The 26,490-nt window shown below is 34.7% G+C and overlaps 1 protein-coding gene across 4 annotated transcripts in view; it reads right to left on the bottom strand.

Moving 5' to 3' along the window:
• The window catches only part of KRIT1 (KRIT1 ankyrin repeat containing), a 38,103-nt gene that overhangs the window by 10,395 nt on the left and 1,218 nt on the right, over nt 1–26,490 (bottom strand). For all 4 annotated transcript variants that reach the window (XM_053655108.1, XM_053655109.1, XM_053655107.1 and 1 more), the window contains exons 2-12: nt 22,826–22,929; nt 21,178–21,337; nt 18,215–18,307; nt 16,922–17,051; nt 14,966–15,209; nt 14,634–14,749; nt 14,322–14,465; nt 7,043–7,199; nt 6,266–6,373; nt 4,171–4,327; nt 2,999–3,150 (exon numbers count right to left, since the gene is read on the bottom strand). In XM_053655108.1, the coding sequence (XP_053511083.1) occupies nt 2,999–3,150; nt 4,171–4,327; nt 6,266–6,373; nt 7,043–7,199; nt 14,322–14,465; nt 14,634–14,749; nt 14,966–15,209; nt 16,922–17,051; nt 18,215–18,307; nt 21,178–21,337; nt 22,826–22,927 (1,563 nt within the window). In that variant the 5' untranslated portion in view covers nt 22,928–22,929. The remainder of the gene's footprint in view (nt 1–2,998; nt 3,151–4,170; nt 4,328–6,265; nt 6,374–7,042; nt 7,200–14,321; nt 14,466–14,633; nt 14,750–14,965; nt 15,210–16,921; nt 17,052–18,214; nt 18,308–21,177; nt 21,338–22,825; nt 22,930–26,490) is intronic.

A 26,490-nucleotide genomic window follows, 5' to 3' on the forward strand; every position in this document is an offset into this window, starting at 1 on the left:
CACTGGCATTTATTACAGTCACAATGTTGAGCAACCATCACCAGCCACTACTTTCACAACTTTTTCATCACCCAGACAAAATCTGTAACCATTAAGCAGTAATTCCTTATTTTCCCCCCACCACTCACTTGTGGCAACCACTAAGGAACTTTTTCTGAACTTGCCAGTTCTAGATATGTAATATAAATAGGATCATACAATATTTATCCTCTTGTGTCTGGCTTATTTCATTAAGCATAATGTTTTCAGTGTTCATCAATGTTATATCTATATAAGAACTTTATTCCACTTTATGGCTGAATAATATTTCATTGCATGTACATACTACATTTTGTTTATCCACTTATCTATTGATGAACACCGTTTCTACCTTGTTGGCTATTGTGAATAATGCTGCCATGCACATTGGCTTACTGGTGTCCGTTTGATCTGTTTTCAGTTCTTCAGATGCATACCTAGAGTGAAACTGCTGGATCATACGGTAATTCAGTTCAGTGTTTTGAAAAACCATCAAGCTCTTTTCCATAGCAGCTGCACCACTTCACACTGCAGTGTACAAGTGTTCCAATTTATCTGCACCCTTACCAATACTTTTCATTTTGCTTTATAAATTTTTATTATTATGGCCATTTTAGTAGATTTAAACTGATTTCTCATTTGTATATTTTCCTTGGAAAAATGTTTTTCAAGTCCTTTGCCCAATTTAAGAGGGGTTGTCTTTTGTCATTGAATTGTAGGAATTCTTTATATGTTCTGTATAGTAAACCCTTTTTAGATGTGATTTGCAAATATTTCCTCCCATCCTATGGGTCTTTTCACTTGCTTGACAGTGTCTTTTGATTTATAATGTTTTTAATTTTGATGAAGTTTAATCCATCTGTTTTTTGTTATTCATGCTTTTGTCATCACATCTAAAAATCCACCACCAAATTTAAGATCATGAAGATTTACCCATATGTTTTCTTCTAAAGGCTTTATGGTTTAGTATTAAAATTTCAAAACTGGAAAATATAAGTCCCCAACTTTACTCTTTTTCAAGATTGTCTTGGCTATTCAAGGCTTTTTACAATTGCATATGAACCTGAGGATTGCCTTTTCCATTTCTGCAAAAAAGGCCATTGGAATTTTGTTAGGGACTGCATTTGTATCAGCAGATCACTTTGCTAGTATAATCTTAATGATATTAAATCCTCTTATCCTTGAACGTGGAATGTCTTTCTAGTTACTTTTCTTTGAGTAATGTTTTTATAGTTTGCATTGTAGAAGTTTTGCACCTCTTTTATTAAATGTGTTCCTAGGTATTTTATTCTTTTAATGCTTTTTAAATAGATTTTTAAATTTCCTTTTTTGGACTGTTTGTTGCTGATATATAGAAAGAACTGATTTTTGTAGCCTACAACTTTACTGAATCCATTTATTAACTCTAATAGCTTTCTTGTGGATTCTTTGGGATTTCCAATATAGGATCATGTCATTTGTGAGTAGAAATAGTTTCAGTTTTTCCTTTCCTATGTGGATGCCTTTTATTTCTTTTCCTTTTTTTAGGGTCTAATTGCTCTAAAACTTCTAGTACTATGTTAAATAGTGGTGGAAATAGGCATCCTTTTCTTGTTTTTGATCTGAAAAGGAATGCTTTCAATCTTTCAACACTGAGTATGATGTTAGTTGTTTTTCATAAAAGCCATTTAGCATACTGAGGAAGTTCCTGCCTATTTCTCATTTTCTGTGTCCATTGAGATGATTATGTGTTTTTCCTTCATTCTATTTGTAATGTTAATATATACTAAAGATTTTATTTATTTATTTATTTTTTAGAGAGAGAGGAAGGGAGGAAGAAAGAGAGGGAGAGAAACATCAACGTGTGGTTGCCTCTTACGTGGCCCCCACTGGGGAACTGGCCAACCCAGGCATGTGTCCCAGACTGGGAAACAAACTGGAGACCCTTTGATTCACAGCCTGCACTCAATCTACTGAGCTACACCAGCCAGGGCTATATTTGTAATGCTAATATATTTTAAATGAATAATCAAGATCTTAGTTTTTGGTATACTTCATACAAAGTTTCATAACTTCAGCATACCTGACTAACAGGATCAAATCTACTTAAAAGGGACAATATGAACAGTCAGGCACAACAAATTTACCAAGTTTGGACGTGGTCACTGAAATTTTCTTGTGCTGAAATTTGCTTACTCTTGTTTGTTTAATGTTGCCTTGAAAAAGAATCTGGAAAGCAGTGTATACTTTTTCACAGTTACGAGACCTTGGATTCCCCTCCTACCCCCATTTTCATAGCTGCCATTGTATTTAGACTATTATAGCAAGTTTAGCTTATAGTATTTCCCTTAGGTTTATTCCTTGTCCATTCATCCTTCAAATGGCATTATATTACCTCTCCTCTAACATTTACAGTATAATTAAAATCCAAACATACTTGTTTAGAACAGATCTTTATTACCAAATGTGAATTGCACTCCCTAACTTTGGTACCTACATAGTTCTCTGCCTGAGTTGAGAACAGCTACTTACTGACTGTCGAGAATAATTTTTTATGTACCCTTTGCAAATATAATCTTCTCCACTTAGAATGTTCTTTTCTGTTCTCCCTCAAACCAAGGTATTTCTTTGTTCCTTTGAAATTTACACAACTGACTAGCCCTTTATTAAGTTTATCTTTGATACTACACTTCCTATTTTGAAAAAAATTTTAGTGTATAATCAGTCTCCATCTGGTTGATAATTCTCTTTAGGATGGATTCTCTTATTTCTTTGTATTCTAAGACAATGAAAGTAAGAACAGGTTAACCATCCAGGAGCTCTGTAAAGCAGTCTGACTCAAAGTCTACCACTTACCAAAGGGGTGTGAGGATTGAACAGAAAAATAAAAGTGAAGCCTACTTGTTACTGGAAGAGTACAATTTCTGCCTCTAGTACCTACTATAGGAACTCAGTAAATTATGCACATTGAAATGACTGTTAATAAGATTTTCAAGCGAACCTTTTTTTCAACTTCCAAAGGAAGTCTCACATCTCTTCTTAGGAAAAGCTGTGGTGTTTCCCTTTGGGGATCCAAATTAGTCAATTCGGCAAGTATTTCTGGCCAGTCCCGAACATGTTGCAAGGGTTTGTGATAAGGTTTGAGTTGAAGGCCTGAAAAACACCAGTCCTTTACAGATGATAATGTAAAAACAAATCAATTATATAAATGCATAGAAACTTTATATTAAACTCTTTGCACATAACTACCAAATACACACAAGTTAAAAGTCTAAATTTAAATCAACACTGACTTTAACAATATCTCTACCCAACTTGAGGTTAATTGCCTTTAACTTAATTAATTAATTTATTTTTAGAGAGGGAAAAGGAGAAAGAAAGCAAGACAGAGAGATACAGATGTGTGAGGGAAATATCGATTGATTGCCTCTTGCATGCCCCAAACAGGGACTGGGCTGCAACCCAGGCATGTGCTCTGATTGGGAATTGAACTGGCAACCTTTCACTTTACAAGACAATCAGCCAGCTGAGCCATCCTAGTTAGGGTGAGGTTAATTGCTGTTGTCCTTTAGAAATAAGAATTATGAGAATAATTCTTAAAGGAAATAAAGTTTATTAAATCTATTTAAGATCCTTAATTCCATGAGAGCCTATTTAATTATGATATAATCAGTAGTATTTGGTTTAAAAAAATACAATCAAACAATTAGATAATCAATCACAACCTTAATTAAATCCTTTATATATATATATATAATACTTTGAGACAAATCTATAGTGATATTAGATTGATTTCAAATAAAAAGATCTGAAGTATAATTAAAGACAAAAATTTTTGTATTATTTTGATCACTGAAAATAAAAGGAAGTTGGATAAGCACCATGTTTAATGGGATTCAAATCAAATTCCATTGCCGGAGAAGAAATGCTTTGTTTTTTATCACTTAAAACACTGCTGGAATGAATCTAGGGGGTGGGGAGTGGGCCCGGAGGTTTATCTGCTTCAAGAGTTTAAGTACTAACAATTTACATAAAAGAGAAGAGCATTGTATCATTTCAGAATTTAAAAGTCAGTAATAAATTGATGCCATACTGAAATTTACCAAGCCACTCTAAAAAAAAACCACAAAAAACCCCAATGAGGTTTACACAACAAAATAACAACTTCCTTACTAAGGTTTTCTGAACAGATCCAAATAGTGAAATATTGCTGTGTTTCTTGGGAGAGACGCATTCCTTCCATTATCTGCTGCACTGTGGTATTATTTCCATGCTTCAGTTCAACAGAACGGTATGATCCATCCATTCTGTATATTCGAACTTTTTCATACTGGAATAAAGAATGATAATAAATTATGCAACCTGGTTACAAACTGTGCAATGCAGTCCAACAAAATAATTAAATTTCAACTTTATCTGCCTAATATAGATGTCTAAGATGGAAAATATCAGAAAAACTGCTTCAAGTAAGAATCTGCTGGCAATATTTTAAAAAGTTTACTTCCATTATTCATATTTTCTAAGCTGTTTTCCTCTTGCTATTCCATGGAAACTAAGGTAAATGACTTTTTAAAATGCTCAACCTCAAAAGCTTTGGAGAGGATACTTTAAAGTCATTATGTATAAAGCAAATATCAAATGGGGGATGTATATTGGTTAACTAATGGTGTTACTCAAGGACCTTGTGAGTCTACTGGGCCCCAAACTATACTGCAGAAATGTGTACTGGCAACAATTTGTCTTAAGACTCTGAAGTTATGAGCAATGGACTCTGAAGCAGTTTATTTCCAGTTCAGAAAATCCCAGAGAACAATGACATTCTCAATACATTTTTGTTGTTATGAGAAGTAAATGATAACTCCTAACAACTTCCAGGTCAGTTCATTTTGGATAAAATCACTTATTTCCTTTCATTTTATACATTTCAATATAAAAATTCCTTGGCATGCCAAGGTACAGAAGTGTTTTAACTACATATACAATTAGAAAATAAACTGCATTTATACATTCCAATATAAAAATTCCTTGGCATGCCAAGGAACATAAGTGTTTTAACTACATATACAATTAGAACATAAATTGCAATGAACTATAACATAAGGATGTCTATATTATATATCATTTATTATACCACTTATCTATTGTCATGCCCTAGTCTTAAATTCATGGAATAGTGTTTTAACATCTGTGTGTGAGATTACATTTTCAAGCAGAGATCATAGATTCCTTATCACTTCCAGCATTTCATGGTCTTAAATTCACCGAAATATTGAACAAAGACTTATTGTTTAGTTCAGTGATTTTTCAACCTTTTTCATCTTATAGCACACATAAACTAATTACTAAAATTCTGCGGCATGCCAAAAAACTGATTTTTTGCCAAGCTGACAAAAAAAAAAAGTAGTATAGTTTTGATTCATTCACACCGACAGTTGTTGATGTGTTGGCTATTGTCCTTTTTTTTTATTTGACAGTCTAAGGGAAAAGAGGTCAGTCGGGTACTGCATGTCTTAAAAATTCTTGGAGTACAATAGTAAGCCATGATCCACTGGTTGAAAATCACTGGTGTAGTTGGTGGGAATGTCTGAAAAGGCTCAGACATATGAGTTATATATGTTGGTATCAAAGTTTTACTCTGTATCTGTTGGTATGAATCCTTTTATCGGGTTTGCAAGTTTTCATGCCGCTTTTCAATTGATTATCATTATAACTTTTATGACTGAGTTTTTTCTGTCAATTCTTTTCTACCATAATGTCACTATTAATTATTTTGAACATTATTAGATGGAAAGGCCAGGTTGAAGGTGCAGAACAAAAAAGCTAGGAACTCTCCCATTTTAATCCATTCACTTTCTTGAGGAGGAAAATGAATCTGTAAGATAATTAACTTTCTGAAACTAAATTACTGAATGACGTTTAATGTATTTACAAATAAAAAATAGTGCTGAGAAGGCCCAAGTAGAGACATACGCCTATAAGAATAGATTACAATTTGTAATTAGCACACCGAGTAGAGATTACACTTGAAATTAGGTTAATTTTAGGTGATTAAAAGATTTACTTATGCAAGTTCCATTCTGCTATACAAGAAAAAATGTCCGAGTGTTATGGATGATAACAAATTCAATACTTATGAAGTCTAACCATGAGGTTTTATAAAAGCAGTAAAGAGCCATCCAGCCTTTCATCCTTCCACTCTTGCCACAGATCCTCAATTACTTAGCAACCTGAGTAGGATGCTTGGCTCTACTATGAAGATAACTCTTACTGGTTTGGTAATGGCTTCCTTCAACAATTTTGCAGTTTCTTCCCAATTATTTTGTTTGTTTTCTTCACAAATATTTAAAGGGGATTTTCCTTGTTGGTCTGTTATGTGCTAGAAATATGGGGGGAAAAAAAGAGGCATTACAAATATATGGCAATCTAAGGGAAAAGATCATGCAATCAATGAAAGTCTGATTAAAATAATACTTTTCTCAAGTAGTAAGTAAATATTAACCATACTTAGTACATGCTATACTTAAAATAAACATGAATTTCCAAATATGAAATACTTAAAGCACTAATCAATGTGATGGTTTTTGAAAAGTTCTGACTATAAATACAACAAAGGTTTTGTTAAAACTACTACTTTTCCCTTCACAAATACTTTTCAGTACAAATTCTAGAAAGTGTGTACAAAATCTTTTTCACTCTTAAATATATTTTGGAGGAAAAAGAATATGAAATGAGAAGAGGTTAAATTTTATGTGCATTCTGGAGATGGACAGTGGTGATGTGTGCGTAGTAATGTGAATGTACTTAATGCCACTTCACTGTACACCTAAAAGGTAGGTGTACAGGCTTAAAGGGTAAATTTTATGCAAGGTATATTTTACCACAACAGAAATGTTTATCTACAGAACCAAAGTTTATACATAATACTTAATCTATATAGAGAAACTTTTATTTTTTCGCTAACCTCTCAAGTATACTACTGAACATTTTAGTGTCATTCACTGCTTGTTATTCACTGCTTAAACATTAAAAATAATAAATAACTTACCCTGTCAACTTCTGGATGGTTTAAGAGAATCTGTACTATTTCAGCATGTCCTCCTCCAGCAGCAAAGTGAAGAGGAGAACTAAGGTGTCCATTTAAAAGATTTGGATTGCACTTTCCTTTTTCTAACAATATGCGAGTGGCCTCAACTTTTCCAAGCCTAGAGGAAAAAATACCTTAAAAAGTCATCTCAAATGTTTTCAAACTACAATTTTTAGAAGACATCTCAAAGAAATCTAAGATTTTTCTAGTCAGAGAGCAAGGAATTAGAACACTGACAAATGTTGACTTCTAGTCAAGATGTCAAGATGGAGGTGTAGATTGAGACACTTCATCTCCTCATGCAACCATAGAAAGAATTACAACTAGATCTCAAAAACAAATAACACCCCAAACCATCAGAAAATCAAGCTGAGTGGCAGTCCGACAACCAAGAATTTAAAGAAGCCACATTCATCCAGATGGGTGGGTAGGAGGGGCAGAGTTGTGGAGATGGGTGAGAGAGAGGCAATGTGGTGTGGACGAGCATTGTTGGTGGTGGAGGCAGACTGGACAGTCCCACATTCATGTCTGGTGGATAAAAAGTGGGAGGGATACCCTGGGAGCAAGTCATCTCAGCCCCAGGCCAGACCACATAGCCAACGGTTCCAGCACTGGGAAGATAAACCCGTATTACTTCTGGCTTTAAAAACCAGTGGGGGTTAAGGCAGCAGTAGAAACTGCTGGATTTTCAACACTTAAAGGGCTCATGTGGACTTAAAATGTAGGTAAACACCAGGGCAGCAGTTTGAGGGGTGCCAACTGCACCCAGGAAGTGGGTAAAGTGACTAGAAATGGGCTAGTGCTGGGCAGACCTCTGGTGGCCAGGGAGTGGTGGTATCCCCTCTCTGGGTACCCACCCCACCACAAGTGGAGACATGGAGCAATGAGGTGGGTTGCCCTGCCCTAGCAATTACCTAAGGCCCCACCCCCCCACAATTTACAGGTGCCTCTGCTACATAGGCCATGCTGCTAAGACAGGGAATCAAAGCAGCTCTACCTAATACACAGAAAGGCTGCTGAATTGAGGAGGCAAAGAAATATGGCCTAAATGAAAGACTAGAAAAAACCTCTAGGAAAAAGAACTAAACGAAGTGGAGATAGCCAACCTATAAGATGCAGAGTTTGAAACACTGGTGATAAGGATGCTCAAAGAACTCACTGAATATGGCAAAAAAGAAAAAAAAAAAAGGAAGAAATGAAGGTTACACAAAATAAAATCAAGAAAAAAGAGACTTCCGCCAAGATGGAGGCATAGGTGGAGACGCCATGCTTACTCACACAACCAAGTTTAGAGACACTAAATAATAGCAACAGAAAACACAGCCAGAACACAGAAAATTGAACTTTTCGGAAGTCTGATAACAAATTCTTCAGCCTGACCGGTAAGAGGGGCGAAACCAGCAGCTGGCAGAGCAGGGTAGCACAGGAAAACTCGGTCAGGCAGACTCAGGCGCGCGGAATCCAGGCGCAGGGTTGGACCTAGTGAGCAACCCAGCGACCGCGGGGAAACAGCGAGGGAGCAGGGCTGCGGGTTGACTGTGGTCTCGCATTCGTGTGTGGATAGACAAGCGAGGGAGTGAGCGATTGGACGAGAGCCAGCAGACCCAGCAGCAAGCAGCGGCAGAGGGCGCTGCCATTTCCCCACTCTAACCCCGCCCCCACATACAGCGTCACAACCCAGCTACCGGGGAGTCCAAGGCTCCACTCCTTATACTTAATGGGGTGCAAACAGACCAAAAATGGCTCAAGAAGATCTCAAAGCCCCAGAGCCTATAAATCTAAGCAATGAAGAAATAGCAAAACTCTCAGACACACAGTTTAAAACACCGGTGATCAGGATCCTCACAGAACTGGTTGATTATAGCCACAAATTAGACAAACATATGAAGGCGAAACTAATTGAAATGAATGGAATTGCACAGGAAACCAATAGCAATGAAAAGGAAACTGGGACTCAAATCAATGGAGTGAACCAGAAGAAAGCAAATAATGGCCAAACAGAAAAGAGTGAAGAAGCAAGAATTCAAAAAAATGAGGAGAGTCTTAGGAACCTCCAGGATATCTTTAAAGGTTCCAACATCCGAATTATAGGGGTACCAGAAGGGGGAAAGGAACAGCCACCAGTGGAAAACTTATTTGAACAAATAATAAAGGAGAATTTCCCCAATCTGGCAAAGGAAATAGACTTCCAGGAAATCCAGGAAGCTCAGAGAGTCCCAAAGAAGTTGGACCCAAGAAGAAACACACCAAGGCACATCATCATTACATTAGCCAAGATTAAAATGAAGGAGAGAATCCAAGAAGCAGCAAGAGATAAGGGGACAGTCACCTACAAAGGAGTTCCCATCAGACTGTCAGCTGATTTCTCAAAAGAGACCTTATAGGCAAGAAGGGGCTGGAAAGAGGTATTCCAAGTCATGAAATCCAAAGACCTACAACCAAGATTGCTCTATCCAGCAAAACTTTCATTTAGAATGGAAGGACAGATAAAGTGCTTCTCAGATAAGACCAAATTCAAGGAGTTCATCATCACCAAGCCCTTATTATATGAAATGTTAAAGGGACTTACCTAAGAAAAAGAAGTTAAAAAAAAAAACATGAACAGTGAAAGGACAGCAAATTCACAGTTATTAACAATCACACCTAAAACAAAAGCAAACTAAAAGGACAGCTAGATCAGGAGTGGAAACATAGAAATGAAGATCTCAAGGAGGGTTAGCAACAGGGGAGTGGGAGGAGGAGAAGGGGAGAGAAGGTACAGAAAATAAGTAGCATAGACAATAGATAGAAAATAGATGGGGGGGCAAGAATAGTATGGGAAATATAGAATCTAAAGAACTTAAGACACATGGTCATAAACTAAAGGGGGGTAATGGTGGGGATGGGGGGGTAGGGTGCAGGGGAATGAAGGGGGGAATAGAACAACTGTAATGGCATAATCAATAAAAAACACATTAAAAAATAAAAATAAAAATAAATAAAAAAAGAAAAAGAGACAGGGAATCAACAGTGAATGGAAGAAGGCCAGGATTCAAATCAACAATTTGGAACAAAAGGAAGAAATAAACATTCAACTAGAACTGTGCTTGAACAACAATAATAAAAAAAAGGATACACAAATTCTTCCAACCGAAAAGAATTACTATTAAGAGTAGGAGAATGAGTAAAATCTTTCTGAGAGAAAATTTAGAGAAAGATGATCATCCTAGAATAATGAAATGCATCTTGAAAAACACTTTCAGGACAGGAAAAAACCACTAGGGAAGCAATTCAATAAGTTATAATAAAAGTAATGTAAACATACATTTTGTATGATGCTTTAAATTTTCAACTTTCTGATATAATTGCTTAATCTTCACAGCAATTTATGAGGCAAGCAAAGGTATTTTTCTTGATCAGATGAGAAAATGAAGCTTGAACCAATTAAGTAATTTGCCTAAGGCCTTATGGTTACTAGTCAGAGTTCAAATTCAGTTTTTGGTATTTTAGTATAGCCATTTCCATACCAGAACACATGCCTGCGTAACAGAATGGAGGCCAGCATTTTAGTAATTTTAAAGACGATGTAACGATAATAGCCTGCATTTATACTGACCTTCATTATGGCTCCCTTATGCCCTTTCAACTCCAATTTGTTCTTAGAATGAAGGAGTATTTAACAGTATTCAATACTGTAGACCAGGGAAAGTGATTAAAAACTCAGAAAAAGGTTAAGAAAGCTAAGGACATAAATAGTGTGAGAGTAGCTCACTGACATTTGAAGTCTGGCTGTAAAAGGAAGGAAAGAAACATGCTAGTGTCCAGAAGAGGCAGCAAGTTCTTTTCAAGGAGGAAGATAGCCATATATGTTGGAAGGCAAGAAGAAAGTACATAATAGGAGAAAGTGAATTTAATGAGGAACAAGAAGGATTTTTACTTGTATACCCTATGATAGAGGAGAGAGATGGGAACTAAACTGATTAGGGATGGAGAACATTTTGAATCCTTCAGTTTTCTCTGAAAATAGGAATAAAACTATCTGATAAGAGTAAAGAAAGAAAAGTAGTGGGAGTTCAGGAGCTTAAGAGTAGAAAGGTTTATAATCACTTGTAGGGGAGGACTAAAAGGCTGATATGATGAATCAGACAGAAAGGATAAACAACTAAGTTATAGTGAAGACCCCAATGAAATCGAGGGAGTAATCTGTAAGCAGCAAAATCACCCTAGTTCTAAAACACCTGCTAGCAATGATGTGAAGCCTAAAAGTACTATCAGAAAGAGAAGACAATGATTTTAGAGGTCAGAGAACATGGGATGTGAGACATTTACTGAGTGTCCCAAAAGTTACCTATATGGGGAGAAAGCCAACTTAAATAGTTTTGGAAAATGGGGATTACAGAAAAGTTTTTAGGTACATGGTCACCATATGAGAATTTTAAGAGCTTGGGGCAATCCTAAGGGTGATTTAATTAAGCGGTTTTCAAAGAGTGATCTGGGAACCCAAGAGGTCCCCTAAAATCTTTTCAGGGTGTTCTCTAGGTCAAACATTTTCATAATGATAGTGTAAGATGTTATTTGCCCCTTTCAGTCTCATTTTCTCCTAAGTGTAATAGAAGCTACATGATATTATTGCAACAAATTAAAGGTAGAATCAGATGGGAAAATCCAGCTATCTTCTATTTAGCTGGAGAATAAAGAGATTTGCAAGAATGTAAAACAATGCTACTCTTATTAATTTATGTAATTTTGGGAAGTATATTTCATAAAATTGTGGTATGTTAATAGCTCTTTACTGTTATTTTTATTTTATTTTTTTAAATGTTTACTTATTTATTTTTAGACAGAGAGAAGAGGAGGGAAAGAGATGGAGGGAAACATCAGTGTGTGGCTGCCCCCGGCATGCCTCTTACTGGGCACCTGGCCAGTGACTCAGGCATGTGCCCTGACAGGGAATCAAACCGGCAACCCTTTGGTTCGCAGGCTGGTGCTCAAATCCAGTGAGCCACACCAGCCAGGGCTATTGTTGTTTTTAAATAAATTAATAAATACTTAAAATATTTTCTAATATGATAATATCAGATATAATTCACATAGATTAAAGCCCTTTAGGATCTTGTAATTTTTAAGAGTGAGGATGGGTTCTGATACCAAGGTTTGAGAACCACTGATCTAATAAAAATCCTCATTTTAAAGATGAGAAGAGAGACCAAGAGGGGTAAAATATCTTGTCTAGTCTTATAAATATAGGCCCCAATTCCCAGTCCCTTGATGAGATAGTATTTCCCTGCTCAACCCTCATACCAATTAGTTTATAATAGTATATTTCCAATATAATAAATGTTGGCTGTTATTATTAAAGTGTTATAATAATTTAAATATTTTGATGTCTCAATCTAAAATTCAATTATCTTCAGTGTTTTTTACTTGGAAAATCTTATTTACTACAAAACACTAAGAAAGAATTTTATCCTTTGATAAAATTAACTTTGTGTCAGCTGGGAAATAATAACCAAGTTTAATATACCAAGAGGTATGGGTCGCCTTGCTATACTTTTAATCAGATAGACCATTTTATTGATGTGAATTGGAAAGAAGACTGATTTAACTATTTAGTAAAGAGCTTACATGACTTTTAGTGCTTACTATATATGCCAGGCACTCTCAAAGCATTTATTTGCATTTTCTTCTTTAATCTTAAGAAAGTTACTATTATTAAGCCCATCTTGTATATAAAGAGATCCTTAGAGACTTTGAGTAACTTGCTAAAGGTCATACTTTTAGGAACAAAGAGTTGGGACTAAAACCTAGGGACAATCCAAAGCACATTAAATATGATACCATATTGTTTTTATGTTAATAGGTAGTGGAAAATATTACCATTCTTTTACTAGGTAGAGGAGAAAATAACTCCTGGCCTGCACCTCTCACAAAGGGCAACAATATAGCCAAATATAAATTTGGATTTCCTAAACTAAAACTCACCACCTCTGTCCCAGTTCCGCAGTGTACTTTCTTGGGGATTGAACTATATTCTCTACCTCCTCCTGTTTAGTTCCAGGTAAAGAATGTGTGTGTGTGGTTTTTTTTTTTTTAGCAGTGTGGCTGCTAGCAGTATTTACTAGTAATTTGAAGAAACAACTGTATGTTTAGTTAAAGAAGATTTAGGGTGACTCCAAACCTGATCTAAAAATTCTTTGTAATGGACAAACAAGAACACATTTATAGAATAAATAAGAATCTTTTAAAGAGAAAAAATTTAAGAGCATATTTACTGAATAAAGGGGCATATTTTTAAGTTTTTAAGGGATAAAAGATGTATATTTAAAGCAACTATACTTAGCTTCTTGATCACAAATACTGGAATTAGTGAAACCAAAAGAATTTGAGCTAAGAACTGTTGAAATGATCTAATTAATGCATTTTACATATATATTTAAAAAAAAACAAAAACAGAGAGGCAAAGAAGTGAAGTGCCTTGCTCAGTATCATGCAGCTAAGAAGTGTGGACAATTAACAAGCAGCAAATAATACAGGCATTTCTTACCTCAGCCAAGAATTTCATTTTAACCAATAAGGCAAGTTACCTTTCCATAAGAAATAATGGTAAATAACTGCATTACATCCTCTCTAAAGGATGGGTTATAGCAAATGATTAACTACTGCTATGAACACAAGTTTAAGAACTTGGCCCAACTGGGGAGAAAAGTTACTATCATGTGATAAGAGGAGGCGAGCAAGAACTACACTGGGCAACTAGTGGAAAGAGCTAACCTCAATCCCATGAGCTAATCCCTCTTAATTAAACACACACACACACACACATAAAAAAAGTTAGGCTTTGATTCTAATGAGAGCTTTTGGGGGTTTTTAACTAAAAGGATACTATTCTGATATGAAGTCCAACCACAATTAGTTAACATGTGTAAATTCTATAGTGAGGATAAATAAACATAACTCCAACATAAAATAATAAAAATTGCTAGAATAAATAAGGGACATTTGTACTGTGCATTGATACTTGCTAGTCATTAGCTATCCTTTGCTATGAGCTGGTAACACCTGAGAATACTATTTTCTCTCAAGGCAGATCTGGCAATTCTGAATGGATGCACAGATATGGTAACTAAAGACCTAAGTAGAAAGCTCATAAAACAAACATGGTAGAAAAAAAGAGGCTGGAATGAGAATAATTTTGAAAAGGAGCGCAAACATTTATAACCAAGGATTAATTCTTTTAAAAGGAAAATAAATTAATGTTTACCAGCATGCATAATGAATGGGCGCCCAGTGATCATTATCTAATTGGTTGACTGAAAATTTTTCATTGAGAAGACGGGTTAATAATTCTGAATCTCCTTCACAGGCACTTCGATGGAGAGGAAAATCATCTACCCATGGTCGTTCCCTGTTCAAAAAAACAAACTGAAAGCTATTTATCACTGAGCAGCTACAAACTACATCACTTATGCAATGGCTATATTGCATATTAAGTGCATATATCATTCTAAGCAATGTTATAGTGGTAGAATATAAGTTTTTAAAAAAGCAATGTGGAGTAAAACCAAAACAGTACTTGTCTTCTGTGACACTGCTCATGCTTCTCTGCCATTTTTCCTGTTTGGGAATTTGGATTTTTGAGTAGTCTGGAGCTCCTAGACCAAAGTATGGATTAATTACCACTTTATCAACCTAGAAAAGGAAAAGCGAAACAAAATAAAACAAACAACAAACAAAAAACCCTTAAGAGCTTTCGATATTTAATTTTAATACATATAAAAAGAGCTAAGTACAGATGTCATCTTAATGATAACAATAGTAACAGGTGCTTTTCCCTCAGGAAAAAGAAAATGACATTTGAGATGAAATGTCTTTCGAAATCAGAGCCAAAATATATTCAATTCTTACCCGATTTGTATATTGAAGATCTGATCCAAACAAAGGATTGTAAATACAGGTATCTGCTTTCTCTAGGGCCAGCATTTTACTCTTTATTTCTAGTGCACTATAGCCCATATGTAGTGAGTTTTCTATCTGACCTGATTCAGTAGCATATGCAGGATTTATGACATTAGTTTTTATCCGCTCAAGAGGAGACGGTCGGAATAAAGCTGGAATAAAGTGAGATTGTGCATGGCGTTCATCTAACCACCTGGCAAAATAGAAAAAAGAAAGAGAAGTATTTGTTCAAAAGTGAAGCTAAAAGTAGAATACTATCTGATTCTAACATGTGATACTTTCTAATATTCAGATGTTTATAACTTTAATTGATGTTGGTAAAGTATGCATATACCACAATAATAATAAAAACCCCTTTCAAAAAATACAAAGCACTTTTAAAATTTAAATGACTGAGATGTAGGTACATTAAACCTGTTGTTACAGAAAGACAAAGGCATGGGCATGATAGGTTAAAAGACTTGTTCATTAATGTGAGTAACTCATTACGAGAGTAACTCAATATTAAATCTAGTTTTATAAAAACTTACCATTTCTTACAAATCAAAACCACAATGAAATACCAACATATACCTGTTAAAATGGCTATTATGTATGTTCATTGCAGCATTGTTTACAATTGTTAAGATATGGAAGCAGCCCAAATGTCTATCAGTAGATGAGTGGATAAAACAACTATGGTATATTTACACAATGGAACACTACTTGGCTGTAATAAAGAAAAATTTTACCCTTTGTGACAGCATGGAAGGACCCAGAGAACATCATACTAAATGAAATAAGCCAGAGAAAGACAAATACCGTATGATCTCACTCATATGTGGAATTTAATGAACAAACTGAATTAATAAGCAAAATACAGACAGACTGAGATAGCAGACTGAGAGCTCCTGGTGCTGGGGGGATGGGCATTAGGGGATGAAGGGATCCAACAAATAGGAAAAAGGACTCATGAACATGGACAGCAGTGTGGTGCCTGGCGGAGGAGGAGGCTATAATGGGGGTTAAATGGTAACGGAAAAAAAGACAACTGAAAAAAGTTGTATAAAAATAAAACAAAAAGCAAATGGCAAAAAAAAAAGAAGATAAGAAATAATAAGTATTAATGAAGACAGGGGGAAAAGGAAACCCTCAGGCACTGTTGGTAGGAATGTAAACTGGTGCAGCCACTGTGGAAAACAGCATGGAGTTTCCTTTAAAAAATTAACAGGAGAACGACCATACGATCCAGCAATTCCTCTTCTGGGTATCTAACCGAAAAATATGAAAACACTAATTGGAAAAGATATATGTACCTCCATGTTCATTTGCAGCTTTATGTACAACTGCCAAGACATGGAAACAACCTAAGTGTCCATCAACACATGACTGGATAAAGAAGATGAGATATATATACAATGGAATACTACACAGCAATAAGAAAAAACAACAATGAAACATTGCCATCTGTGACATAATGGATCGTGACAGAATTATATGAAGTCAGACAGAGGACAAAAATAGTATGATTTCACTTGCATGTGGAATATAAAACAAAAAACAAGTGTACTAACAAAACAAACTCATAGTTACAGGCAACAGAATGGCAGTTATTAGAAAGAGGGGAGTAGGGTGAGGGTGAACTGGTTAAAGGGGGTCAAATACAGTGATGGGAAGGATTTAGACTTTAGGTTGTGAACATACAACAGAGTATACAGATAAATTTTAATATTGTATACTTGAAATTTATATAATGTTATTAACCAATATTACCTTGATAAATTTAATTTTTAAAAAACTTACCACTTATTAATATATATATTATTAATTTCATTATTTTCTTCCAAAAGTGTTGGTATCTATCACAGCTATTTTCTACCATCATGTATTTTATTTATTAAAAAATTTTTTAATGGCAGTTCTTACTTATCCAAGGCTATTAACATCCTTGCTGTAAGAGTAGCAAAGTGAGTGCTGGATTCACTACAGACTCGCATAATATCTTGTAAGCAGTAAAATATTGGGCATCCCGGAGTATATGCATATTTAGTATTATCTGGAAAAGAAAAATAAAGAATTATGCCATCATAACCATCATATAAAAAGGTTTGCAACTGCATGTTTATTTAAAAGTTACAGTATATTTAGCCCTGGCTGGTGTAGCTCAGTGGATTGAGTACTGGCCTTCGAAACAAATGGTCACCAGTTCTGTTCCCAGTTGGGGAGCGTGCCTAGGTTGCAGGTCAGGTCCCCAGTAGGGGGCGCGCTAGAGGTGACCACACATTGGTGTTTCTCTCCCTCTCTTTCTCCCTCCATTTCCCGCTCAACAAACAAACAAACAAATATTTTAAAATAAGTAAATAAAAAATAAAAGTTACAGTATATTTAAAAAAACTGTCAAAGTATAGATTATTTTAGATTTAGAATTAGAAGACCTGGATTCAGGTAATGGCCAGGTCTTTGACTTTATCCACTTGGGTGAATGCAGTATTCAGAATCACAGAGAATTGAAATTATTTCCCCTTTCTCAATGTTATGAAACTTTGATTAGGAAGACTTCTAACACCATTTACAATACTGCCACTGCAGCCGGGCAGTGTTCTAGAACTACTACTGCCACGTTCTTGTTCCAAACACAAGATAGGTCCTGATTATATCTTAATTTTCAAAAATAATTAAATATCTATTTCCATTCTATCTACAGCATATCCTTTGAAAAGTCTTTGATATAACCTGACAACTTTTAGTTTCAATATATGGCTTCCCACAGAAACAAAAACGTTATTGTTCAGTCCAGAAGCCTAATTATTACTTCAAAATCAAAATATTTGTTTAAATAACAAATTTCCCATCTATCAATTAACAACATGTATTCTACAACAGTATTATAGTAGTAACTGAATGCAAATTCCTAAATTCCACAATAGGTATCTTAAAAAGATTTATTTATTTTTAGAGAAATGGGAAAGGGAAGGAGAAAGAGAGGGAGAGAAACATGGATGTGACAAAGAGACACTGATTGGCTGGCTCTCCCATGTGCCCCAAACTGGGACCTGGCCACAGCCCGCGCATATGCCCCAACCAGGAATGAACAATCAATCCTTTGCCTTGCAGGACACCATGCTCAACTGACTACGGCATACCAGTCAGGGTCCACAATAGATTTTAACTTAGAACCCAAGGCACGGAATGATTCATAAAATAAAACTTGGACTTTACCTTTGACAACTGATGGAACAATATATAATGCAGCTTCTCTGCCCATCTTCTCCCCATCCAGAGGAAATTTCTTCAGTAGTACCACTCGTTTTCCTAGTCATTTTTTTAAAAAGCCAGTAAAGATTAAAAAAAAAAAAAAAAGGAGCAGTGAGACCAATTAAAATATTAAAAGTCAATTTTATTATTTGTCCTAATAAAAACTGGTAATTCTGATAATATTCATTTTGTGTACAATCAAACAGTAGATTAGGGTCTTGACTCAACAGAAGAGAATCTTCTGGTGAATAAGAAATACTGTCCTGCTAAGGACTGACAGAGCTACTGAACACGGAGGCATCCTGTAGGCTCAAGAGGCATGTACTTCCTCACTCAGCACATGGTAAGGATGCACATGGTAAGATTTTTACTACATTCTAAGCTGACTAAGTTAGGTGGTATACATAAACCGCACAATCTTAAAGTTTAGCACCTCTTCACTTAATCTGCAACCTCTGCCCTCAATTTCAGACTTAAAAAAAAATCTGACTGGACTACAAACTGTTATTTTGATTTGTAACTAAACACTTAGTCTGTTTTTCCTGATCTGGTAGCAAGGAGAACATAAATAACAACCTACAAGTCTTGTACTCTAAAACCTCTTATGTTCTAGATACCTTTCTCATAATTTTTGTCAACCTTTCCAATCTCTTCACCTCAAGAAATAGAACCTTGTTCCTCACCCTGGCTGGATGTCTTCTGTAGACAGGTAGATAACATAAGAGTTCAAGCAGCTTCATTTATTCACAAAATACTGAAATCAACATTTGTGATTATTATGGCTCATTATTATTATAGCCCCCAATTATTTTATAAAATGAATTATTGTAAAAAATAGAAATGTTAGAGACAGAATAACATTCTATTAAGTTTCAGAGGCAATATTTCTTTTGTCTGGCTTGAGGTTCTGTCTTAATCTTTCCTGCCTTGCTGCCTTGCCAGATCCAGTTCTGCTCCAGTGTTCACTTGCCTACTTTGCCAATTATAGCTGTAACTATGAGATCTGTTGCAGGGAAAAAGTAAAAGCTGTCTATGGGTTAGGAAATGATGAAGATTCTAGTCTTAACTCCTTCACTAATGGGAATATTATTTCAGCAGGTGACAACCTCGGTCTTTTTATAGATGTGAAAATGGACATATACCAACTCATAGGACCAATTTAACAATTTCATGAATAAGTAAGTTTTGGTAGTGTTTTGTAAATTGTAAAAATCCCTGCATAAAAAGGAAAGGCGTAACTACTATTGTAAAATAATTTGTGGTTTTCATGTGAGGAATCATATTAACCTATAAAAATATTTCATACATTTAGAAAAACTCAATTGACTACAGTAATCAGGATATGGTATGGCTCATCAATATGATTACCTGTTTAGTTAAGTAGAACTTTGTATTTTAATTTCTCTTAAAAAATATAAGTACATTTTGCTGAGTAAACAAGGCATAACTATGCTAGACACGTTTCAGTGTGCCCGTCCACTGCTAACTTCTAAGCGAAACGGCCCTGCCCTCTGGGCCAGGGAACATCTTTGTCAACACAGACACCACGCCCATCCAAATATACGATTTGGGTTCATTGGACTTTTGTTTCGGGAATTTGATCTCAGAATAGATCCTGATAATTGTAACAATTTAGCAATAGTAACATAAGTCTGGATGAAAATATCAGGATTAAGACTGTAAGAAAAGACTGACAAATTTTTGGCATCCAAAGATAGCCTTTTGCATGCCTTTCTCACCCACATGGTTAGTCCCCTTTTTAGGTAAGATCAATCTCCATATCATATCTGATAATTAGAGAAAGGAGATGCTCTTTGTGGGACTCAAAATATATATCAAAGATCTGTAAATTTATACAGGTACTTATTATAATTTTGCATTACAATGCTTAGAACCCCAACCCAGAAAACCCTTCCAGGCCCTCCTGGGAAGGTAAAATCTAGTGAATGGTACCTCTAAAAGTTATGAAAAATAGGCTTACAGTTAGCTATCTCTAGCAAATAAATCAAACCACAGGATACAGTCTTACCTCTACAACAAAAACAGTTTCTGTACTAATAAAACAGATGAGTTAGACAACCAAGCTATAAAAATGAACAAACAGAAAAAACGTCGAATAAGCTTTAAAGAGGTATGCTTTATTACCTCACTAACAACTGTTTCAACTGCTGTTTGACTGGAATTACCTTTACCTTTTTAATTGCAATGCCTGATCTTGGACGCAGTTTATAATTTCTGCAACTTCTAATTGCTGCCTGCTTCTTGTGAGGTTATGGCCTGAGAAAACGGATCACTAATTTTTAATCAGTTTCACAGACTATACATTACCCAACATTTTAAATAGGGCCTCAATTACAGGGTTAATATTCTTCTGTAATTCAGTTTGGCTCTTTGAATAGGATTTTTCTTCTTGTGACCAAATAGGAAGAAAACCTCTGCTACCTGGTAACTTACAGAACTCTTTCTAATCCATGAATCTTAGTTATGAAAAGAGCTTTATAGTTTTCTCTGTCCTGGAGTACAGAAATAAAAATAGCAATTCAAAGATACCTTGGAAACTATCTTCTAGCAAAAGTAGTTTGTACTTTTAGTTTTCATGTCACCCCTTGGTTTTTCTGTCTCTACTAAACAACTCATTAATACCCATTAAATATTTTTCAACTTTAAAGTAAGGTTACTTTTTCTCTACTCCAGTTACTTCTTCAAGGGGCTAGGCTATACCTAAAAAAAAAATTTCTGAGTCTCTTTCAAGTTTTTTAAATAGAAAGGAATATAAAAAGAAATAGATATTTATATATATTAAATGTCTTTCTCCATAAGCACTTAAAATAAATGTGTAAAAGAAAGAAACACAGAAAAAAAGAAGAGAAAAGAAAAGGAAAGAAAAAAGAAAAGAAGGAAGAAAAAGAAAAAAAGAAGTTTCCTACCTTTGATGCCCTGGTTTGCAGGAGAAATTGGTTTGGTGGTTTCTACTACATAATCCAATATGCCTTGTGTTACTTCACTGTTGCCTTGAAGTTTAGCTTCCAACAAAACTTTCTTTCTCTTTTTTTTCTGTCCCTCAATAGGAACTTCATGCAATAAAATCTTAGATAAGAAAAATAATATTGAGAAAGTTTAAATTCAATTTATTTGTCTTAGAATATAATAAGCCAGCAGGCTTTCTTAACCCTAACTGCATATTAGAATAACCTGGGAAGCTTTTAAAATAATATCAATGCCCAGCTTCATCTCTGACCTATCAAATCAGAATGTTTAGGGAGTGGGGTCCTGGTCACAGAAGTTTTCGAGTTCCCCACATGATTCAACAGTGCAGCCAGGACTGAGTACCAGGATGCCAGAGCACTGCTAAAGCAGCAGCCTCCTGAGAACCCCTGCAGTACCCTTTAATAGATTTCAGATAACTAACCCCCCAAAAGTAATTTAAGCAACATACCACCTAAATTAGCTGGAGTGAGGTTAGAACAGGGGTGTCAAACTCCTTTTTACCCGGGGCCACATAAGCCTCGTGGCTGCCTTCAAAAGGGCTGAAATAATTTTAGGATTATATAAATGTAACTACTCCTTAACTGTTAAGGAGTTGAAATTACATTTGGCCCTTTGAAGGCAACCATGAGCTGATGTGGCCCCTGGTGAAAATGAGTTTGACACCCCTGGGTTAGATGTATTTTATGGTGTTTGGTATCTGTTGCATAAAAAAGATAACAATTCTGTTTTTGTTCCCCTTCCCCCAATCAGATTTACTGATACATGTAATACAGGGTGGGGCACAAGTAGGTTCACAGTTGTGAGAACATGAAATATAATTTATTCTTGTATTATTATTTATTAATTATTGTATTTATTTTCCATATAAATTGTAAACCTACTTGTGTCCCCCTACTTGTGTCCCACCCTGTATAATCAAAAACTATAGAAAAGTAACACAATCTCCTAAAAATTAAAGGTACAAAGATACTTTTTAGCGTACTGTTAAAAACTGTTCTTTGGCAAGGGGATAGTGACCAGAGGGGAGAGGGAAGGGAATTTCAGGGGAAAAAGCGGAAGGATTTACAGGAACTAGTGTAAAGGACACATGGACAACAACAAGGGGGGGGTGGAAATGGGAGGGAGGTGGGGACAACAACTGGGGGGGTGGGCTGGGATGGGAGTAAAAGAGGGAAAACTGTACTTGAACAATAATTAAATAAATATATATATTTTAAAAACTGTTCTTTGGAAAAAATAACCAAAAATAATGTGTAGATTGAAATTTTGTATAAGCTGAGTTTTGTGATTTATTTTTACTTTTGAGAGCCATTCCATAAATTGCAGTAAAAACAAAATCTATGAATTATAAAGAAAACTCAAATACTTTTTAACATCTAATAATGTACATGCATCAATGAATAGAAAAATGGTATATAGCAAAATCAAAGAGAGTGATAGGCAGAGATCTAGGGTTTCAATTCTAGCTTGTCAAAATCTAGGTTGTCAAGAATTTACAGGATACGGTAAGACTATATGTGAATGAAAATGATAATAGAGACTGACAGTTCAGTAGTAGCAAATCAAACATCAGTAAATTGTTCTCACTTCATATGATTTAGCCTTGTATTCCCGGGAATTTAGACTGGCAGTATTCTTTGGACGAATAACAGCAACATATGCATCTTCTATGTTCTCTGGATTTCCCATTGCTTTATAAAACAAACAAAGAAATGCCTTGAAAGATTAAATTAAAGGATACATAATGACTCTGTATAACACAACTAAATATGATGCTGCTTTTCTTATCCTAATACGTATTTAGCCTTTAAAAGGCAAGCCAGAGATGACTGGTTCTATCTTACCGCTGAACTATTCCACACCTTAGCTTATAATTTGACATCCTTGTAATCCTTTTTTCCTTTTCTATTAAAAGAAAAAAAATTAATGAGGATACATACTTTCAGAAGGTTTAACTGCATAAAAATCTGCTTTTTGTATGTAAAAAAGTGATACAATTATAAAAATGTCTTATAAGTACTAAGTAAATATTGACTTGAAATAGTGATTCAAAATATTAAACACTTATTTTCCACAAATTACACAAGTAAATGTTATATTGTTAATAGTTTGGAAGTTGGAAATAGGTAGCTGCCATTGATATTTTCTTCAGAATCTTCAGAGAACTCTGATATTTGACATTTGGATGAGGTAATGTATAGTTTAAAATTCCCTTTGGAGGTTCCTATTACAGTTAAAAACATTTGGATAGTTGATGAAAGCTTTCTTACAGAGATGTAAGAGTATTTTCCATTTCCATTATAATTCCCTAGATAATAAAAATATTTTCTTCCAAATATATATTACATGTACACATCTCCATTGAGCAACTTCCGACAAGTAGCTGAATTTCGAGCACTCTGTTGGTCATTTAATAGTTCTATTTCATTAAGTGCTATTATTCATTTTTTTTAATGGCTAAAATGCTTTCTCTCATTTCCATGGCAGCAAATTTCTAAAAGAGCATCAAGCAAGAAGTTTCCCCATCCATGTTGACATTAACCGTTTTTAATTAAAAAAAAAGATTATTAGGCATTAAAATGATCTATTCATATTTAATGAGTTCTTTCTTGCCCCAACTCTCATGGGGGGGGGAATCATTTTGAAGAATGTTTTCTGAATGTTATTTAAGAGACAGCAGAATTTTATTCTGTTTTTTCAACTGAAGTTAATGAAGTCATTTTGGAACCTTTAATGGACCTTTAATGAACCTCCTTAAATAACAACAACAAAAACCTTATAACTGGAAATTTCCTTTAAAAACTCTTTTGAAATCCAGTAGCTTTTGTTCTTTTAAGTACACATTAGCCTAAGATTAAAACAACCATTAAAATTATTGCACAAAAACTTTAATAATATTTAAATAATTAAATAATTTAAAAATTTATTTCAAATTAAAAAAATTTTCACTGATTAAGATCCAGTGAAACTATACATATTTCACCAGAGAAACTACAGTAAAACATTAGGACTGAGATATTAATTCTGAAGACCTACCATGCATTCTCAGAGTTTTTTTCAGCTCAGTTTCCATAAAACCCACCTCATGCAGTAGAGCTTCCTATACTATGAAAACATCAGTCCCTTTTCTTCTCAGAATTTCTATTTAGCAATTACTTATCTCCTCAGATTAACAATGACTTCAAGATAATAAAACATCACAAATCATGCAGTGTATGGATGCTTCCTTGAAGACTACAAGCCTCCAAAAGAAAGACATTGTATAGCATGTATGATACAATTATAGAAACTTTTTTCCCCCCTATTAAGCACCTAAAAGAGAAATCAAGTAACTTTTAGTTTTCTTAACACAACGTAAAGCAAATCAATTCCTGTGCTGGTCAATGAATATTTTTTTAAAATTACCTACATGCAAAATGCTTTATCAATGCTCATCACTTCTCTAAAAGACAGAAAGATGTGAAATAATAAAAGTCATAACCATGAGGGTTATAGTTTTTTGCTTTTACATCATTTAATGTTAACATATCCCCAAAAGATTCTAAAATTTTATTTTCAAGAAATATTCATACTTTAATATTTAAAATTGGCATATTTCCAGTGTCATAAAAAAAGGAAACAACAGCTTAATTTAGGAAAGAAATAAAAGCTACTAATATATGAATGCAAAACTGCTGAGGCAGAAGCACACGTGAAGGATTTGGGAGAATAACTTTAGTTAAAAAAATAAAGGTGTAACTAGAGTTTGCAATATGCTTAGACTGAGTTATTAATAAGGGTTCAAGTTACTAAGTATAGGAAATATGTGGCATTTTGTTATATGGTTCATTCTACTCTGGAAAATGCTCAAGGATAAATGATGATACACTGCCTAAGCAATGAGGCCTTAAAAATAGGTGGAAGTGGTTCTCAATTGGGGAACCACCCATCAACGTCCTGCTGTTAACATCCACTCCTGGGAAAGGACATGCATGCCTCTGCTCAAAGAACTGCCACTGGAAAAGTACCTAACTGGGATCATTTGAAAATATGTAGGGGAATTTCTGGTTGTCACTATGACTGGGAGAGAGGAGGTGTACAAATGCCATTTAGTCCCCAAGGGGGAGGTTGGTTAACATCTCTTCACCATGCTAGACAGTCCTGTTAAAGACAAAATGCCAATATCTTTAATAAGAAACATCTGCTATGTAGAGTACAGATTTACAAACTTAAAGACTTTTGCAATGGAGAAAAAGATTCAGTATGTGAATATCGGGATCATAAATTTAGTTATCAAAACTCAAAGTCAACAGGATGATTTACCAGTTTGCAAAGTACATGCTAATAAAAATTACCAACAATCAGAAAGTTTATTTTCACAAATAAAAACAAAAAAATGTGGAACATTATCTTCGGGATCTGTAAGATGTTCCTGAAACAAACAAAAAAAATCGTTCTTCCTCCTCCATCCTTAAGCAATGTTTCTCAATCTTTTAAAACCCAACTTTAACTAAAGCAACCCCAAAACCTTACTGTCCACAGTTGAAAATTACTACTAAAATGCATTTTTAGCCCCATCAGCCAAAATGATTTTTATCATTGTAAATTTTTATTGCTTTCAATTTCTAAATAACATTTAATATGCTTTTAAAATAATATAAAGTTAACACCTATAATGCTTATTATGTGCTAGACACCCTGCTAAGTGCTCTCCACATGTTAACTTATTTTATCCACCTGCCCAAACCTGATGATGTAGGGATTATTATTATCCCCATTTTACAGAAGAAAAAGCTACGGTAAAATGGTTAAGTTACTTGACCCTGTCCCAGTCTGCTGAAACAAATCCATTATTTTAAAATATATATAACATTAAAAAGAAGAGATGGAAACTAAATTATCAGTAAGAATTCCCCTACAGGATTTCGATCATAAATACCTTCTTCTTTTGCTTATATTGATTTATGGCAATAAAAAAGAGGAAGTAATAAAGTAGAATAAAAAACACCTATTAGTACTTCTACCTTAGCTTGCTTTCTCCTTGTCCCTTCAACAGTTCTACCAGTCATCACTTGTCAATATCAACGAGCGTCACCAATAATTTTAACTCTTTATATTGACATTATACTCTGCAATTTATGATATTTAAGAATCTTCAAATAGTTTTTGAAGGCAATTGTATTAACTTTGGCGAACAGAAAAGGAACTAAGTAATAATTGGGAACCAAGTGAAATTCCTACAGTGAAGAACAAGTACATTTAATTAGGTTATT

The sequence above is a fragment of the Artibeus jamaicensis genome, unplaced genomic scaffold (assembly GCF_021234435.1).
Source record: "Artibeus jamaicensis isolate MK-2021 breed Jamaican fruit bat unplaced genomic scaffold, CSHL_Jam_final contig_923, whole genome shotgun sequence".
Classification (NCBI taxonomy): Eukaryota; Metazoa; Chordata; class Mammalia; order Chiroptera; family Phyllostomidae; genus Artibeus; species Artibeus jamaicensis.